A 20,621-nucleotide genomic window follows, 5' to 3' on the forward strand; every position below is an offset into this window, starting at 1 on the left:
CAAACTAGACCTGGTTCCTAGCTCCAGGTCCAGTTTGCCATTAACTAGTTGGGAGACCATGTACGGCAGACACTAAGCTTCCGTTCCTGTTCATGCCTGGCCAGCCTATCTGTCTCATGGGCTTAAGAGTTAGATGAGAAAAAACATGTGAAAGCAAACCCATGCACATGCCAACCCCCTCCCCACGAAAACCCAGCCATTAATAGGATTTGTTTTTATTGCTTGACGTTGGGGAAAAAAAGGCACAAATAAGGAAAAACCTTAAACAACATGAGGCAGTTAGGCTGTTGTACTGATGTGATGGGTCATTAGGAAGGTCAGTAAGTGGAAGCTTCTAGACTCCTGGCCTGGGCTTCTATCTCTAAGTCTAGACTAGAGATAGTGCCCACAAATGCCTGAGTCAATTTGTTTTCTTTTAAAGAAGGTTTGATATTTTCCCTTTTCTTCCTGGCTTCTTTTTTAGGATCCTATGAAATCACTCTCCTTTCTTTCCATACCACCCTTGGGAAGCCTGCCCAGCTCACAAACCCTTCTCCCACCTTCTGAGGAAAACGCTGAAGGGTTTCAGCCAAGGAGCAGGGCCCAGGGCAGGCAGCCATCAACGGCTGGTGATAACAGGAGCAGGAAGGGAGGCTGGCCAGAGTTTCTGGAAAAGATGACTGGCCAAATAATGACTAGTTCCCTTATCTCAATGCTGCCTTTATCTTTATCCTGTCCCCCAGATAATCCCCACCCTCAAGTCTCAGTGGTGTTTCAGAACCCAAACACTGGTTGACCAAAGAACATGTTGGAGCCCAGGCTGATTCAAAGCCTGGCTCTGCTAATACCTGGCCCTGTGGCCTGAGACATGTGAATAAATGCCTTTGATTCTGATTCGCTTAATAGGGATAATACACACATTGTACGGCTGCTGTGAGGATTAGAGATCACGTCATGTAAAGCATTTAGCTTCTATTCCAGGAGTAGACAGGGTGCTGATGAGACCTTGGGATTGGCCAAGAGGTATGACTAGCTTTCCAAGCCATAGTAGATGCTTGGGAGGGAATGGTCACTGTTTTTGTTACAATATACAATGTATAGATGTGATGTGATGTGATGTGTGTGTGTGTGTGTGTGTGTGTGTGTGTGTGTGTGTTATAATGTGTGTGTGGGGGGGGCTATGATAGCCACTGGTGCCATTTAACTAAACATCTGCTATATGTTTCTAGTCTATCCTGTGAGGTAGATATTGTTACCATTCTCCATCCACCCCAACAGGATGAAGAAAGTGACGCTTACAGAAATTAGTAATTAGTAATGATCTCTGGGGTTTCACAGCTAGAAAGTGGACTTAAAAACGCTGTTTTCAAACCCAACCCTTTCACTTGCATAGAGGAAAGACTTCCCAGAAGTAGGCAGAGTCAAATGACAGAGTGAGGGTCTAGCACCAAGTCTACTGCCAAATGGCTGAGTGGATTGTGGGTACATCATTTCATCTTCAGGGTCTTATTTTTCTCTATTTATGAAAGGAAGAACTTGGGTAAGATCAAGGACTCACATCAAAGTTTTCTCCGAGAATCTTAAATAGAGAGCTGATTCCACTAAAGACTTAATGAGTTATATTTGCACAGAGATTTAGATGGAGATTTTTCTGATTTGATTTTAACAATCCTGGCAATTCCAGAAAGTAGGCCCTGAAAACAACTTTAAAACCTTCTGTTTCATTGAAATTATAAATTTGAAAATCATCTACCTTCTGTCTGTGACCAACACAGTGTACAATAGAAAGAACACTGAAGTGCATGTCCCAGAAATATGGACTCCATGCTCTGAAACTTTCACTACTATTTTTATACTTTAGACAACATTTTAAATGTCTTTACATTAGCTTACTTCCAACATCGTTAAAGAGAATAGCTACACTAGAGAGCTCTTTGGAAGACTTTGTGAGATAAAATATAAACAGTACTTTATTTTGTGTGTGTGGTACTGGGGATCGAATCCAGGGCCTCCAATGTGCTAAGTGCTTTCTCTCTCTCTGAGCTGCATCTCCAGCCCACAAATAGCAACTGTTAAACACTTTGTAAATGACAATGGTCTCATCCCTGGTTCCAAGAAGTAGGATGATGGTATCATTCTGAAGGTTCTAATGGTGAGAATGTGACTGATGAAAGAATTTTGAAAACAGAGTGACAAGAAAACTTAGGGCTGAGTATCTTCTTAAGAGAGTTAATTGAAAAATGAGGCTCAAATGGGGGGTGAGAGAATTCGAAAACATGAAAGCACATCAACAATGCTGAGAGCATGATTGGATTGGGGGTCCTAAGGCATTTTAATTCACTCATAAGCTTGAATTTTTTAAGGAGTAATCTTCAAAATCTTCTGGTTCATATCATAATTACAGAACTAACTCACTAAATCCAAGGACCAATACAACATGGGTCCACTTTCATACTCTTGATTCAAGTTGCAATTGAAAGAGTCTCTAGAATCCAATAAGTTACTCCCTTCACCCCCAAATCTCTCATCTACAATTGAAGAAACTATGGCCCAAAAAACAAGAAAGGTGTCCAAAGCTGCACAAGGCTCCTGGTCCAGGACTCCCTTTTCTGTTCCAGAGAAAAGCTCTATCATTGTAAATGAATGTGTGTGTGTGTATGTGTGTGTGTGTGTGTGTGTGTGTACACTCGCACCAAGCCATGAGATCCAATTACCAGGGCACTGGCCAAGTGGATGGTTATTTTGTTGTGTTTCTATTACTCACATTTGTATGGTGAGTAAACATTTCTGGGTCAAGCTATTAAAGACTAATATAAATAATTCTCCAAATTCAAAAATATACTTCCTAGTATTTATAATAACAATAAAGTAGAGGAAGAAGATAGAGGCAGCAACATGAGATCCCAAGAGACTTCTGCAACTATGAAAGAGTCGAAGGATATCTCAGAGCTGGAGAAGGCCAAGCTGGAACATCTTGACCTTGGGGCATTGGATCTTGAGATGTATGTGAGCAGAAACTGATTCTCTAAAGGGCTCAGGGGAAGGGCAGTGAGTAGCTGTGGCTAATTGGTGCAGCACAGTTCCTTGCAGAGCATCAGAGATGTAAACGCCTTGCCTTCTATTAGGCCTCTAGTTAGAATTAATCATGCCTTACTAGCTTTTGCCATATATTTTAGTTAGGAATCCACAGATCTGCCCTATGAAACAAGAATGAGAGCCATTAGAAGTCAGAATCTTAGACCCACTCCTCTTTCTTCAACAGTGGTGAGTACAATATTTATGTCTGGCCAGCCACTGGGAGCTCACACCTGTAATTTAGCTACTTAGGAGCCTGAGATCTGCAGATTGTGGTTCAAAGCCAGCTCGAGCAGGAAAGTTGGTGAGACTAAAGAGTCTAAATAGTCACCAGAAAATCAGAAGGGGCACTATGGCTCAAGTGATAGAGTGCTAGCCTTGAGCTGAAGAGCTCAGGGACAGCGCCCAGGCCCAGGGTTTAAGCCCCACAACTGACAAAAAAAAAAAAAGGTCTGGCAAATGCCTAAGTTTGAACAAGAAAGTAATAAACATGTCATGTCACTAAGCCAGAATCTTCCCTGGTCAGAAGAAAAAATGACAAGCTCCAGGATGCAAATGTAAACTGTTCTCTAGGGAGAAAGAAACTGTTCTCATCTAGTAAAGTTTCCTAGGCTGTGTGCGTTTTGGAGAGCAAATCTATATTTAGGCATGCACTGTCTTGTTCATTTGAGAGGTGAGAAGACAAACTCTCTCCTTACTTTATCTGACATGCCTATTACACACCTCACTTGTGACAGACCTTATTCTTGTCCCTTTGTTGGGGCTTGAAATTGCTAGGTAGGTCTCCTCAAATCATTCCCATTTGGAATGAAGCCGTATTTAATTATTTTTATTTATTTATTTTGGTGGTGGTGGCAGGGCTGAAAACCAGAGCCTCATACTTTCTAGGCAAGTCCTCCATTACTGAGCTACGTCTGCAGCCCCTGGAATGAAGCACTCCTCCCATTTCTGTAGGGTTACGAGCATATAATGTTGGCACTATGCTAGACATTGCAGGCTAGTCTAAAGGGTGGATACTTTCCTTGCTTTATGAACTCATACTGCAATTTAAAAAAAACAAAATTTTTATTCAGGGTAGGACTTCTAACTTCCCCCCAAGGATGGATGGGAATCCACTAGTGCTCCCGTGGGAATCCTTTCATCTAGTAGATGCTGTAAATTCACATTTTAACAATGCATTTGATATTGCAAACTTTCTACAAAAATATTTACAAATATCCTAGGTCTTGGGACTCAGGGCCTGAGCACTGTCCCTGTTTTTTTTTTTTTTTGTTGTTTTTTTTTTTTTTTTGCTTAAGGCTAGCACTCTACCTCTTGAGCCACAGTGCCACTTCTGGGTTTTTCTGTGTACGTGGTGCTGAGGAATCGAACCCAGGACTTCATGTATACATGGCAAGCACTCTACCACTAAGCCATATTCCCAGCCCCTCACAGATGACTTCTGTGAGATAGGAGACTTCTTTTACAGAAGCCCTTGCCTGGGGAACTCACACTGACCTGACCAAACCTCTGTCCTGACTTCTTTCCACAGGCATCAGACCCACACCCCAATCTCAAGGTGTTCCTTGTTTTCTCTGGCTTTCCCCCTTTCACCTCTTACCACTGTCTCACTTCATACATTTTTTGGCATTGTCTAAATTTTTATCAACGTCTGCTTTCCAGAGAACCAAACTAACATACCCAGTATCCAGAACAGGGCTTAGTCAACAAATGACTGCCTTTCACTCAGGAAAGGCCAAGTCAGCTCTGTTTATGAGGTGGACTCCAGTGGGTGTGCAAACATCTGTCCTACAAAGGGTGAACAAATGTAGCAGTGATACTCACTGGATACTATGTTGAAAATGAACTACAGGATACAGCTTGTGAGTGGGGATGGGAGCGAACTGGTCTGAAAAGAAAGGTACTCTTCACCTAACTTAATGGAACTCTTACTGCCTTTGTGCCTCACCTTTATAGTAACAAAAAAAAGAAAACATCTGTCTTAGTCTCAGAGGCAACTGAAGTTATAGTGTAGGTGGGTCAATGGCAAAAGCTGGCTTAGGTTAAATCACAGGCAGCAAGAACTCTGATGTCATCTTTAAGGGAAGGAGGGAGGACAGTCATGCTGGTAAGGCCAGAGATGGTCATCACAAAGGAAGACAGTCCCCGGCCACATGCTGAAGCCTTGATCTATACATAGAACTTCAGGGTACAACTTAGTAGTCAAGAGCACTGATTCGAGGGCCAAACTGTCTGGCTTTGGATTGCAGCTCTTTTACTTACTAGTTGTGCCAATTAGGAAAAGCATGTTACTACCTTTGTGCTTCAGTTTCCTTATTTGTAAAATGGGAGTGATGAACAATATCTGCCTCACCAGATTATAGGAGTTAAGATCTGTAAAGTGCTTAGAACACTACCTGTCACACAGTGAACTCGGTTTAAGTATTAGCCTTTATTATTTATTAGTAGTACATTTAAGGAGACACCCTTGGACTGAGGGTATTAGCTCAGTGGTAGGGCAACTGTCCAGCATTTATGAAGCCTAGAATTCATTCCTTGTACTGCAAAAACATTAATTATACATCCTTGTTTTTGAGCACCTCCATAAGTATACTGTACTTCAAATTAGGAAAATCAGCAGGGTTTATTTAGTAAATATATTAAACACATAGTAAATATGGTTTTGAGTTTGGGAAAAAGACAAAAATGGTTATTCGGGCTATTTTCCTTTTGGAAAGCGGCATGATGTTCAAAGGGCTGTTGAGAGGTGGTGGAGTGGGCACCTGCGGTTTCAGCCACACGGGAGGCTAAAGATTGAGCCCAGTGTGTGCAATACAGTGAGGTTCAGTTCCAAAACTAAAAATTGAGACACAAAAGCTCCAAAGGGCTGTTGTGAAGATCAAATAGAAGGCAGTAGCAATTTACTAGCCATATATTTAACAGATACTATGTGCTTATTAAACATAGTACATGCACTAAGTGGTTTAATCTTCATAGTAATTTTGTGAAGAATGTTTTGATTTTATTTTACTGATGCAGATGTTGAAGTAGGAAAGCAAGCTAACTTACCCAAGATGGTATAAAGATTTCATACTCATTAATGTTGTGGGTCCATGTGTTTATATGATTCTAAGACCCTGTATATTAAATTGGCCTTCTGGCTGGGTGTGGTGACTCATGCCTATAATTTTAAACTACTTGGGAGCTCACAGTCCAGTGAGGCCAGTGAGGGTTAGGGGATTTGAGTTTGGACAAACCTCTCTTAACCAATATAAAGCTGCCAGCCCAGCTAGGCCAAAGGTGTAGACTAGTCCAGGCATAAACATGATAGCCTGTTGGAAAAGTAACCAAAGCAAAAGACCTGGGGTTGTAGTTCAGCTGGTAGAGCTCCTACTTAGCAAGTACAAGCTGAGTTCAAACACCAGTACTGCTAGAAAACACAATGGCGTTCTAAGGGCAATGTGGCTCAGTGGTGGAATACTTGCTTTGCACGCATGAGGTCTTGGGTTCAATCCCCAGCACCAAAACAAACAAACAAACAAAAGAAATTGACTTTCTCTGCCAATATGTGCGTACACACACTCATATGCATGCGCGTTTTTATTATACAAATGGAAGACAGTATAACCCTCATCATTTGGAATTCTTAATGAAGGTCAAGATTGTGTGTGTGCACGCACACACACCCCTATCCTGGGGCTTGAACTCCAAGCGTGGGTGCTATCCCTGAGCTCTTCTTTTGCTTACAGCTAGTGTTCTACCATTTGACCCAGTTTTTTGGTTTTTGGAAAATAATACTGACATTTCACTCGTTTTTCTTTCTCCAGTGCTGGTGGTTGAATACCTTGTGTATGTCAGGCGTGCACTTTACCACGAAGCCCTATCTCCAGCCCTGTTTTACTCCTTTTTTGAATTTTTGTTGTTATTGTACGGGTGATGTACAGAGAAGCCACCGTTTTTTGGTGGTTAATCGGAGATAAGAGCCATATGGACTTTCCTGGCTTTGAACTGCAATCCTCAGCTCTCCAGTAGCTAGGATTTTAGGCATGAGCCGTCTGTACCTGGCTCCAAGGTCAAGTTTTTGTTCTATCCTTGCCAGTCGGCTATGTGCTCTCCCCTCTCCTGACCTCTGGACGGGCTGTCATTGAGGAGATTGGAACCAAACACTCCCTAAGGACTCTTCAAGATCTCATATTCTAGAAGTTTCTCATACTATGCAATGTATTCCCTTTTGTCTTGGCTAATATGATTCACCATCCAAGAAGAAATGTGTTCACTTACCTCATCCAGGAAAGGAAGAGGCAAGTAAAAGCAAACACTAAAGTTGTACATGTATAAAATAAAACTTAGATCATTAGCGTAACCCCATCTCCTCAGGCTTGTTTGTACATCACCCATTTTGAAAGATTTATTTGTTTTTTTTCCTCAATGCCATTTTTTCAGTATTTAGAACTTCAGGTATTCTTGAATTTAACTCCTATGACTAAGGTTAAGTTGGTGGGGGGGAGGCGCTTCTTCTTCTTTTTTTTTTTTTTAATGGTTAATTGGAGATATAAGAGTCTCATGAACTTTCCTGACTGGTCTGGTCTGATTTGGAGTCATAACCCTCAGATCTCAACCTCCTGAGTAGCTAGAATATAGGTGTGAGCCCCTGGTGTCTGGTTCATCTTCTTACGTTTTGAGAAATGGAGTAAAGTTCTCAAAATATTTGGGGAATAAATTTGTACTTATACCGATTTACCATGTTCTACCCAAGTACTATAACTAATACAAGTGAGTTAATCATATGAGTGTGGATTTACTGGCAACTACTATTTTTGGGGGTCTCTACTAATGTGGTAGAGATAGAAAGACAAGAGGAAAGAATGAGAGAGGTTCTCACCTCTGCCTTTCAGACATTTCCTTTCTCTGCTCAGCAAACTGTTTCCAGTTCCCTAAAGCAAGTGGGAACTTAAACAGTACCCCAGAAAGGAAGCAAGAGAAACATGAATTACTGGAGAAAAACCCTGCATTGACTGGGCTTTCCCTGAATTGATTAAATTGTCTATTTCTGTTACTGGCCAGATGGCAGTTTGCTAATGAAGTTAAATACAGAAAAATTAAAAAGTTTAAAATTTTCATAGTTAAAAAATCTGGCAGATATGTTTTGGCACAGAGCCAAGCGTGGTCACTTAAGGTCAGGTAAATCTTGCTGAAAATGGAGGCGGCAGGTGGCAGGGAGTCAATAAGAAGAGTTCCAAAGGAGTTTGGAGGAGAACATAAATCGGAGAAAATCATGGCTCAGGAGTTGGCTCAAGGCTGGTACTCTGTGGTACGCGCTGAATGAGTGAACACTGGACAGAGAGAGAAAACTGGCATCCCTTAGGAATATGGGCAGCAGAGTCCAAGTGGAGAGGGAAGTACGTTCAGAGGAAGCAGAAGTGGATTTTCTCCAGAAATTCAGGTAGACAGACCTGGCAACGCAGAAGTCCTCCTGTGGGCAGTGGGGGACTCCTGTCACCCACCGAGTTAATGGCAGGGAAGACTAGTCTGTGAGGGGAACTATGTCAACACAACAGGATGGGGTCTGGTCCAGGGTGGGATCTGAAGCTACTAGGGAGGTTAACAGGCAAAGAGCGAACATCAGGAAAGTGAGCAGGATCCTTGAGTCCAACTTACGTAGACACAGAACGGAGCCAAAGTGACAGAACTCTTCCTGCGCGCTGGAGTGTAGGGTGGATTGAACTTGGTAGACTCAGGCCCGAGCATGCGTGCAGAAGCCCAGGCTGGGGACCAGGTGATCCTGATGCCAGCACCACTGGTATCGTTGCTCCCCCGTCCAACCCCCCCGCCCGGTCCCTCCATGTACGCACTTTTAGAAAGGGTCCCCCGGGGCTGCCAGGTTTTTTTTTAATTGGTTAATTTTTTAAATATATTTTTTAATGTAATTTATTTATTAATTGAACACAATTTTTTTTTTGTTTGTTTGTTTTTTGGCCAGTCCTGGGCCTTGGACTCAGGGCCTGAGCACTGTCCCTGGCTTCCTTTTAGCTCAAGGCTAGCACTCTGCCACTTGAGCCACAGCGCCACTTCTGGCCGTTTTCTGTATATGTGGTGCTGGGGAATTGAACCCAGGGCCTCATGTATACGAGGCGAGCTCTCTCGCCACTAGGCCATATCCCCAGCCCCGAACACAAATTTTTTTTGACAAGGTGTTGTGCAAAAAGGGTACAGTTACATAGTAGGGCAGTGTGTACATTTCTTGTGATATCTTACGCCCTGTTTTTCTCTCCCTTCTCTAGGTCAGGTAGACATATATACAATACCCAATGTATCAAGAACATATACAGTAGCCACGTGGCCACGCCCAAGAAAATTCGCCTAGGGCTTTAAATGTAATGTCGATATTAGACAATATGTCGACAGTAGTCTTATATGAACGTACATACATAGCTTTTGAGCTATTGGGGGCTGCCAGGTTTTAATGATGGAAAAAGTATTTACTAAAACTCTCACTCCACACACACAAAAGAACATACTTCATGCACACACAGAGTTTCTGAAGAAAGAGAAGTTTAAAATGTGACTACAGTTAGCTTTATGAAACTGACTTTATATTGCTCCTCAACATTTTCATTATTTGGGGGGGGGGGGAGCGAAGAGAATTTTCATAGTTCAGCCCCTGTCTGCTGTTCTGAAGTATATCCAATAGGACAGTATTTTCCCACCATGTCCCAGCTGGGAGAAGAGGTAAACATTGGAGCCAGTTCCAGCTTGTAGAGTCTGACCCTTTCTCCTGAAAGCATTCAAAGTGGCTCCTACCCACTCAATTCCTTTATTGTTCGCCATGTAAGACTTGACTTAAAAACAAACCTTAAAACCAGATTTGAAAACCACCCATAGTTTACTGTGGAAGAAGGAGAGCCCTACATAGATAACCAGTAACAAAGCTGAAATTTAAGTCTAGAATTTTTGACTGCTAGAGAGGGATGACGGTTGAGATTGTAGAGAGAAATGACAGCTCCACTGATTCAGAATCTTATGGACAGCTGTTGGTAACTGGGTGTTTAATCATAATGAGCTTCTGGGGCCCAGGATTACCTTATCACTAAACACAAAGTTCTAATTCTATGTCTGGTTCAAAATTAAGAGTTAGAATGGGCTTTGGAATCTGCTCTGGAACCAAGTCAACAATCATGTATTACCTTCCTTCACTAGGGATAACCAAAGGAAAATTAAAGAAAGGGAGTGGGATTCAAGAGATAGCTGGGAACCACCCAGCTGCTAGTGCTGAGGATTTGGGATGAGATGCTCACATCTTTAACAGTCTGTGGGTTTTGGCAGGTAACACCAGACTTAATCTATGCTGGCTCAATGGGGAGTTGAGGAGGAATGTCTGATATAAAAGACAGAGCAGGAAGAAAGATCAAGGTTTAGAACGAAGAGAGTAGGGTCAGGTTTCTCTGTCTTCTCTTCCTCCTCCGAAGTCCGGACTTCCCTGAAGGTCAGAGCGAGGGCCTGTTTTAGGACAATGCAGAAGGGTCTGTGGGAATTTTATGGGGTTCACATTCCAGCTCAAGGCTTGATTTAGGGATGAGTAGGCCCAACCATAAATAAAAACCATCAAGTAAGCAAAGATTTAAGAGGAAGGGTTGCTTAGAATTTTTTTTTTTTTTTTTTTTTTTTAGGCAGGAGGATTTCAGATTTGGCTGGAAACTGGTGTGGATGGATGTTTATTTTCCTCACTGTCTCAGTGGAAAAAAAGGGTGGGTGATTCAGACAGCAGCCTCCGCCTTTGGGCTGGGGCCTGGGTCAGTCTCTACTTTGTGTGTACTTTGCTCCTCAACAATGAGTCTCAGCCTGAGGAGACGCTCTCATCTCCCACACTTACTCTCAACTTCCAGCAAGGGCTCCCAGAGGAGTTGGAAATCTGATTTCAGTTATAAATTAAGAAAAAACAACAAACAACCCAGCCCCACAAATGGCTGGGGAGAACACAGGGAGGAAAAGGCCCTCCCAGGGATGAGAAGAGAGCGGGGCGAGGTCTCTAAGAAATGCTTCTTGCCTTCCCACCCTTCTCCACTCCCAGTTCTCCCACTCTTTGATCACACAGAAAGGACCAAGGATATCAGAAGGCCTCTGAGGAGGCTGCTGGGTCTATCTCAGCCTCTGCGCCTTAGAGGTCCATTCTGAAGGCCTCACCCTCTCTCCCCAGAGAGGAAGGCGCTATCTGAATACCCTTGGTCACATTCTTCCACTGGATGCCCACTAACCATTTCCTCAAAGGCATGCCTACAGGTATTACAGCACCCCACCCAGGCCCTAGGACCGGGGAATTAGTTGGGAAACACATAGATTATTAGAAACTTAAATATTCATAAAAATTGACAGGGGGGTCAATCTCACCAACATTTTTTTTTTTGGTAGGGAAAGGGTGGGGAAATGATAGAGAGCAGTTGGTTAGAACTTGGGAATTTTCACTCCATGCAATTAGGCATATAAAAATCTATGAAATTCCTCCCAATTTGACATCTCAAAGTGTGGTTCTTCTCTGTATCTCACTTATTGAATTTCTATAGAACACAACAAGGCTTTGGCAAGCTAAAACCCCAGCTCAAATCCACAGTGGCTTGTTGATTACTATAAGATAGATCTAGACCATTATTATGCTATCTTAGTCTTTGGAGAGTAATACAAATGGATAATAGCATCTTACTTTCAACATAGTCATTTCTCAGCAATGTGCTGGTTTTCCTTTTTTGCTATTTTGTCACTTAGATTCAGCCATGACAAACATACCCGTGAGAAGTGGTTTGAAGTGAAGGAGGAGTCAGCGCACACAGCTCTAGAATGGACTGTGGACTCAGCAGCCCTGCTTTTGGGCGACGCTGCACAAGAGCCTTACAGCTCTGTGTCCTTTCCTCTGCAACAGGCACAATGCCAGCAGCCCTTGCCTATCTGATGTTGTTTCTTTATACTCAAAGGAGACTGCAAAAGGGCTTGTAGACGTTGAGTCTCTAAAAATGCTGGCTATTTTAATCATATTCTACTCATCTTGTCCTTCTAATATAAAAATAATCTTTATGGAGAACAGTGCAAAGGCAGCTGCTGTTCACACTATGTCTCACACATTCTGTGTGAGGCAGCAACACCTCTGTTTTGCGGGTGAGAAAGCCTCAGAGAGGTAAAGCAACTTATGCACCATCACACAGCGAACAAGTTGTAGCACTGGGATTCAAGCCAGTTAGGCTGCCAGTCAGACTCCATGTGATCATGTCTGTGCAGGTCCTGGGAAAACAAATGTGTAAACTGAGGGGATTAAAAGGAAGTAGAAATCCCTATCTTAGAGGATTCAAAAGGGTGAGGGCTGTCCTAAAAGCAGACGACTCCTGAGCACATGAATAATTCACCAGAGCTCTCTGTGGAGAGCTGGTTCTTCCGGTGTGTGGTACATCTGGTCGGGGACAGCTACCCACGACTGGGCGGCAAATGTGAGGACTGGGACCTTCCTGTTTGTAAACACAGCTCAGAGCAGCTATTATGAAGGCTATTCTGATGCCCACAGGGAGGCAGGGTTCTTTTGTGTGCGCGCACATGTACACACACGTGTGCACACACAAATAAAAACAGGCTCCACATTTGTGCTCTGACATCTTTTGATTCTTTGTTCTTGGACTTGCTTTTCCTCACACAGCACTGTCCTGGGTTCCTCCTTTATAGTCACACTCACTTTCATTCCTGATCCCGTCTTGATCTTGCAGGTTTTATCCTAGACATTTTTGGCTGAAATATGTGAAGAACTGGAAGGTGGCAGTAGAAATAAGAATCTGGGGGTGGTAAGAGTTTTTTTTTTCTTTCTTTTTTTTTTTTATGCTCAACATAGACTCCATCTGCCACTGAAACTCTTCCAGCCCCAAGTGAAAAACAAATTTTCAATGAGTCCCATCACAATCTGAAGAAAAAGAAAGGAAACAAGGAAGAAAGGAGGTGTTTGCTTTAAGGAGTTGCCCTCACACGAAGGCTCTCTACAGGACCAGGCCACAGGCTGGGCCGTGGACTCGACAGTCCCAGGAGAGCCCCCACCGTGAAACACAACACGCTTCGTCCTTCAGAAAACAGCTTGGGACCTCCTGCAAGCCTGCAGCGTGTGAACAAGGATGCCCGCTGCAGAAGCAGATGCAGTGGGTGAGAGCACAAATTATCTTCAAATATTTTACAAAAGGAAACTGAGACTAGTTGGAGTAGTGATTCGAACCAGAGATCCTCATTCTCTTCTTCTTCCCTTCTCCTCCCAAAATCAATAGAATCTGTTGACTGGTCTAAAGCCCCACTAAATAGACATCTCTAGTGTGCGCTCTTGCACACACACACACACACACACACTTGAAGTGGCAAGGAGGAAAACTTAGCCAGCTGTCAGACCTCTAGTGAAAGGCTCAGGTGTCTCAATATCTTGTCCCAGGAGAGCTCAGGGACAGACAAACAGTATGTTATAATGCAAAGTCAGACCTGGATTAATGTTTTGGCTATGGGCTCTAGGGTTAAAATTGTTACTATTCAAAGGGTTATTGGAAGTTCTTAGTGGAGACTTATTTAAAGTTTCTACTTTCCTGGAGAAGATGCTTCGGTACAGGGGTGCTTTGATTTCTTTATGTGGCTGCTGAGGGGTGGGGCCAGTTCTGGGCACTAAGGCAAACGCAGGTGCTCAGACTCAGATGACCGCATTGTCCTCAACAGGCCCCAGGAGAGAGAGCAGAGACTCATCAAGGAGACTTTCAGGGACTAATGCTCATGGGTCAGCTTACCTACATCAGTCCAGGCCACCTGTACCCAGCCCAGGTCTCATACACCCAGGCCTGGCTGGGCGTGAGTGGACAGAGAGATCTAGGACTCTTCAAGTTCTGCAGAACTAATGTGCTAGTTAGGGAAAAGAATACTCATGGATCCTCATTTGAAAATGGAAATAAAGTTGGTAGAGTGATTACATGAATTAGGCCCCAAAATAAAAGTAGGGAGTCAAATATTAAACTTCCTGTGCTCTCCAGACCCTAGCTGTCAGCGAAGGAATCATTGGCTGGGTGACAAAGCTTTATTTCCTTGCCAGAGGTTTATGGATCTAACATAACCCATATGTGACTTGATTCCCCCGCCCCCACCCCGTGCACGCGCACTCTCTCTCTCTCTCTTTTTTTTTTTTTTGCTGGCCCTGGGACTTGAACTCAGCCTGAGCACTGTCCCTGAGCCTCTTTGCACTCAAGGCTAACTAACGCTCTACCACTTGAGCACCAGCACCACTTCCAGCTTTTTGTGAGTGGGGCTTATTGGAGATGAGAGTCTCATGGAATTTTCTGCCTGGGGTTGGCTTTGAATCAGGACCCTCAGATCTCAGCTTCCTGAGTAGCTAGGATTACAGGGGTGAGCCACTGGCGCCCCGCCCGGCTTGTGACTGGATTTTTTTTTTTTTTTTTTTGGCCAGTCCTGGGCCTTGAACTCAGGGCCTGAGCACTGTCCCTGGCTTCTTCCCACTCAAGGCTAGCACTCTGCCACTTGAGCCACAGCGCCGCTTCTGGCCGTTTTCTGTATATGTGGTGCTGGGGAATCGAACCTAGGGCCTCGTGTATCCGAGGCAGGCACTCTTGCCACTAGGCTATATCCCCAGCCCTTGTGACTGGATTTTTTTTTTTTTTTTTTTTTTTTGGCCAGTCCTGGGCCTTGGACTCAGGGCCTGAGCACTGTCCCTGGCTTCTTCCCGCTCAAGGCTAGCACTCCGCCACTTGAGCCACAGCGCCGCTTCTGGCCGTTTTCTGTATATGTGGTGCTGGGGAATCGAACCTAGGGCCTCGTGTATCCGAGGCAGGCACTCTTGCCACTAGGCTATATCCCCAGCCCTTGTGACTGGATTTTTAACAGCATGTCTTTCGAGAAGGAAGTCTACTGTTTTCCTCAGAAGAGCCTTAATAAGACTCCTAAATATCTATTGTAGACAACCTTGCTCTGGTGTTTAAATCTCTAACAAATAATCCTTTACATCTTTTAATAGGCAGACTGCTGAGGAAATACTCATCAGTTACTCCTTGGGCAGTTTCCATCTCACGTGTCCTATCGGTGTGTAAGTCGATGCCTCCCTCCATCCTGTGTCATTGTCCTCTGTGACCACGGGGGAACATTTCTGTCCCCTCACAGGGCTAGTGATGAAGACTGGAGCCATACTGGTCATCTGTGCAGCCTCACTGGTTATGATGGGGGTTGACACAAAGAAAGTGCTGAATAAACATTTGCTGAATAAATGGGTGAATGAACGAACTTTCCTGACAATGAAAGCAAGCCTAGAGAATATGGTTTCTACATGTTAATTGCACTTACATCTTATAGAGTAATAGTAAAGATTCAGATAATATCTTTTAACTATATCTTTAAAAATATCTCTTTTTATTTTTGCCAGTCCTGGGCCTTGAACTCAGGGCCTGAGGGCTGTCCCTGGCTTCTTTTTGTTCAAGGTTAGCACTCTGCCAACTTGAGCCACAGCACCACTTCTGGCCATTTTCTATATATGTGGTGCTGGGGAATCGAACCCAGGGCTTTATGTATATGAGGCGAGCACTCTTGCCACTAGGCCATATTCCCATGCCCTAAAAATATCTTTTTTTTTTTTAAAAAAGCTATTTCAAAAAAACAATAAAGTACCATGAAACTGTTGTCAGAAAAAAAAACATAACAAAAAAAAGGTATTTGTACCACAGTTTTTTTTGTTACATCTGTAATATTTTTCTTGGTGGGGACAGCTCTAATCTCATAAGAATATATTGTGATTAAAAGCAATTTGGTTGCTGGTTGCTTTTCTCCTTAGCCATACCTATTTTCTAAAGAGTGGAGACAACTCTGGAGTCCCTCTCTCATATTAACAAAAGTTGTAAGGTAAGTAAATGGCTTTCTGGAGTTTCTTCCCTGTCCTTTAGTTCTTTTCTTATCCCTCAAACCATTTTTTTTTCTTTAAACATACATTATTCTTCATGAGGAACAAAATGAAGGTGGCAGGTAGAAAAACAAAATTCATGAAGCCTATAAAGGACAAACATCTTGGTGGGGGGAACCATGTACCACCATAGCTGGCTCAAATATTAATGTGCATACAAACCACTTGAGGTTCTTGATAAAATGAAGCTTCTGAGGGAGACAGAGAAGCTCAATAGGATGCCGCAGTAAAGTAATATCTGGATATTACTCCCAAGGCCTCCTGAGGCCTGTGTCAGTTATTTGTTTGTAGTTGTAGCCTCTACCAACTCCTATCACCACCTCTGGAGAACGTGAATTTCTTGGTGGATCAACAAGGAGACAGCTGGATGTACTTGAGACCCAGAGCCTGGAGGACACGAGGGAGAGGGAATGAACCTGAGGGACACGCTGTCCATCTGCGTGCAGGAGATGCAGCGGTACGGGGGGACCTATTTGGAGACACCCACTGAAAACTGTAACAAGTTGGCTGCAGATGAAAACACAGCTGCAATGATCTGTGATGGCGTTCAGCTGAACTTCAGAAAGTAGGGCCAATGGCAACCAAGTAGTCTACTAGATTGATTTCCAGTGTGTACAGGTGATCTCGGAAAAAAGGAGGTTTTCATTCCCTGTGTAGATGAAGCCCCAATTTGGGGGGCATGGTCCATTGTGAGCAATATATTCTGATGCTCATTCAAACTGCAAGTAAGAGTGACACGGCAGCTCTGACACATACTATCTGGAACAGAACAAATAGTAGAGGAGAGCCCTGCGTGAGCTGATTCAGCAGGTATTGATAATAGTTGGTTTAGAGTTTTGTAAATGAATAAACTTTGGACAAGAAATTTATTCTGTACTAGTTTTCTGAATGGTAAGTCATATAAGAATTGATGTTGCTTTGAGTTAAATGTGCCAGTGGGATATAGCTTTTAAATTCTGCTATTGAGTCAAATGCACCTTTGCATAATATAAATAAGTGTACTATGTGCACAGCTTGGTGAAGATGCTTGTTGCATTCTAGTAACATTCTATGAATGTTATACTGATATGCAAAACTTGGACTACAAAAAAGGGAATACATTTGATTAAAGTACATTATATACTTGTATGGAAATATCACATTGAAACTACTTTGTACAACTAATACTGTATACATTATCAAAGAAGTATAAGAATAAATTGCTGCAAATACAACCCACTAATAAATGTCATTAAAACATCTTCGAAGTACTTCCCAAATGTTTATTAGTTTTAAAAGACAGTCTCTTTTCAGTTGAAAAACCTGGTAGCTACTCCATTAAATGATCAAGATACTGTGAGCTGGGGTTGTGGTTCAAGTGGGTAAAGCCCTGGTCTAGCAAGTGTGAGGTCCTGAATTATACAATAATACTTAAAAAAATGAACTGACACCATGTTCTCCTGATATGTGCTGAGAGAAGGCACATAATCAGATGGACATGATAGCTCACACACAGATATGCAGGGGGTGGAAATCAGGAGGTTCATGGTTTGAGGCCACCTATGAACAAAATTCACAAGACCCCTCCCTATCTGTGTAGGCTTGTCATTCAGGCATGAGGGCATTAATAATTAAGGCATTAATAAGAGAATCACAGTCGAGGTAGGCATGGGCAAAAAGTGGAACCCTATTTGAAAATAAGTGAAATAAAGAAGGCTAGAGGCATGTGTCAAGTGGTTAGAGTGCCCTGAGTTCAAACCCTAGTTGGAACTGTCTCCCCCACAAAAAAGCACACCTTTGTGGTAATCACCAAACAGACTTCCTCAAACTAACCATAAAAAACATCAGATGACTATCTACCCAGTATTGTTTAAAAGGGTCAAATTAGCAGAAGATTAAAGAGACTAAGAAGCTGTTGGAAACTAGTTGTTGGAGACCCAGGCATGACATTAAATCTAACATGGATCCTGGACAGAATCCTGCATTAGTAGTGAACAAATGAAGATCAAATAATGTGAAGTTTTGTTAAAGTATCATGTCAATGTTAAGGGTGTAGTATTGATAATTGTACCACAAGAAATCTGAGTGTTAACAGTGAGTGCTCATGAATGGTACATGGGAACTTGCTGCATGACGTTTGTAACTCTTCTGTGAGTCTAAAATCATTTTAAAACAAGCAAGTTTCTGAAATTCTGATACTCTTAAGTCTGATGGGGGCCTGATTCTACCTTTCTAGAAAGTTCCAAGTAGAGGTGGGTACTGCTGAATAGCAAAGGTTTCAGTCCATGGTTCTCAGGCTCAACTATGCATCAGAATAACTTGGAGGGTTTTCATAACAGACACAGGGTCTTACTTTAGAGTTTCTGGTTCAGTAAGTCTAGAGTGGGGCTCTAAGGATTTGATTTTCTAACGACCTCTCTGGTGATGTTCCAGAACTAAGAATGGCTTTTACATCTTTAAAGGCTTGTAACAATTTCTGTCAGAACAGGAATATGAAAGAGAGACTGTATCTGGCCTTCAAAACGATTTACAGGAAATGACTGCTGAGCTCTGGAACCTTGCTACTTATCATGAAGCTTTCAAAAAGATAGTACTGTTTGGCTGGGGGGCACAGTTCAATAGTCAAAGTCTGGCTTATCACATGTGAAGCCCTGGGTTCAAATCCTGTCATCACAGCCCCTCCCCCCCAGTCAACATTGCTTAAGTCCACCATTCAGATTCTTAGTTAAGTCATCTGATAGGTCCTCAAGCACTGGTTTTGAAACGCTCTTCATTCTGATATGTAGCTAGGGTTGAGAATTACTGTTTCAGATATCTGCCTGCCTCGGAAAAAACCTAGAGATTTAGAGAGGAGCCCCAACAAATGTCAAAGGACACTTCTGCAATCCAGTGAACATTTTAAAAAGCAGAGGTACATATTTGTTAAGGTTATCAAAACCCAAACATAAAATGTTCGTCATCTCACCTGTCCCCTTCCAAGTGATAAGAAGAAACACAGGAGCATAAAGCAATAAGAAAGGGTACCCCAAAGCAAGCAGGATGGTCTGAAATGGGTGGGCAAGGGTAGATGGAGGTGGACAAGAGGCAGGTTTCAGGGGAGATTTTTTTCCTATCATGGCTGACAGGTAACAAGGCCCCGGGTGTTACAAAGCTAAGGGAAGGAGACAAAGACTGAGGGCTGAGAAATGACAGTAACATCAAGGAACTTGGGAAACATTTGAAAATACTCCCAGCTTTATCACAACCCCAATGTTTCTTGGTTTCCCATGTGGCCATTATGACCACCAGGGACTTTTGAACATTTGGCCAACTCCTTTAGCTCTCACCCTTTGCCTAATACTACTCCTGCCAAAGAGGAAAGCTCGGCTGGAGCCCCTCTGTGAAGAAGCTATGTTTGGTCTCATACCTGTGCTCTCCTCAGCTTGATTGAAGCCACAGATCTGGCAGATACTCTGCACCCACTTATTCATATCCTCCTCCGTCTCCGCCACCAGGTAAAAGGTGCGCTCACTGGTCTTGATGTCAAACACAAAACTATCCTGCAGCTCTTTCTTATTGAAGGTGAGACCTGCATCCACCTGCTCACAGAAGTTGAGGTTGATGATCCGTAGGGGCTTTTTGGAGTGATCATTCTTGTAGTATTCCAGAACATCTGGGTCACCACTCATTCGGCCACTTCGCAGGATAAACCAACGTTTCTTCCAAGCCTAAGCCATCATAGGAGGAGAAAGGAGGGGGAGAAATGTCATTAGCAACTTCAAAACTTTGAGCAGGTCCTCAGATATCATAGATTAAGAAGGGGGACTGCTGGATTTGCAGGCTGCTTATGGCCTATGTTTCCCTTTCAGAGTTCCCCAGTTTCAAAACAGAGGATGATGATAGAATATGTGTTAATATGGCATTTCACCATGGAAACAGCGTCTTGTCATTGTGAAATACAAAGTGGAATTCTTTTTTTTTTAAACCAGTTATTTAGATAAGACACCAGAACAACTTTTTTTTTAATATAGACGGCACACAGATAGGAAAGGAAATAAAAACATAATTCTATCCCTATTTTCAGATGACATGATTGTCTACACAGAAAATTCCAAGCAATCTGCCCACCGAATCCCAAACAACCACACACACACAAAACTCCAGGAACCTGACGTTCACAGGATATAAGACAAACATAAAAAAAATCAATTTATATCTAAATACTAGCACTGAACCGTGGATATTGAAAATAAAAATTCACTGGGTTCGGTGGTCATGTGCTCAGCAGGCATGAAGCTGTGAGTTTGATCCCTACCATAGAATATATATAGAGAAGAAAAATACAGCATAATTGATAATTACTTTTGGTTTTGGCTAATAGTGGGATTTCATGGGCTCATTCATGCTTGTTCAGTTTGCTTGTGTGGCTGGTACTTTACGACTTGAACCATGCCTCCCCAGTCCAGTTTTTCTTCTAGTTATTTTGGAGATGGAGCTTCAGAGACGTTTCTGTTTAGGCTTGTTTTGAACTGTAAGCCTCTGGATCTCAGTCTCCTCAGTAGCGAGATTACAGTGTGTGTGTGTCATTGGCATCCACCTTGTAATCACTTTCTTCTTTTTTCTTTTCTTGTTTTTGTTTTTGTTTATGCTGGTATTGAGGGCTTAGGCTCAGGGCTTA

General features: G+C 42.8%; 1 protein-coding gene across 2 annotated transcripts in view; it reads right to left on the reverse strand.

Moving 5' to 3' along the window:
* Positions 1–20,621, reverse strand: part of Gab2 (GRB2 associated binding protein 2) — a 130,330-nt gene that overhangs the window by 18,697 nt on the left and 91,012 nt on the right. For both annotated transcript variants that reach the window (XM_048361212.1, XM_048361211.1), the window contains exon 2: positions 19,371–19,671. In XM_048361212.1, the coding sequence (XP_048217169.1) occupies positions 19,371–19,671 (301 nt within the window). The remainder of the gene's footprint in view (positions 1–19,370; positions 19,672–20,621) is intronic.

Source organism: Perognathus longimembris, chromosome 13 (genome assembly GCF_023159225.1).
Source record: "Perognathus longimembris pacificus isolate PPM17 chromosome 13, ASM2315922v1, whole genome shotgun sequence".
Lineage (NCBI taxonomy): Eukaryota > Metazoa > Chordata > Mammalia > Rodentia > Heteromyidae > Perognathus > Perognathus longimembris.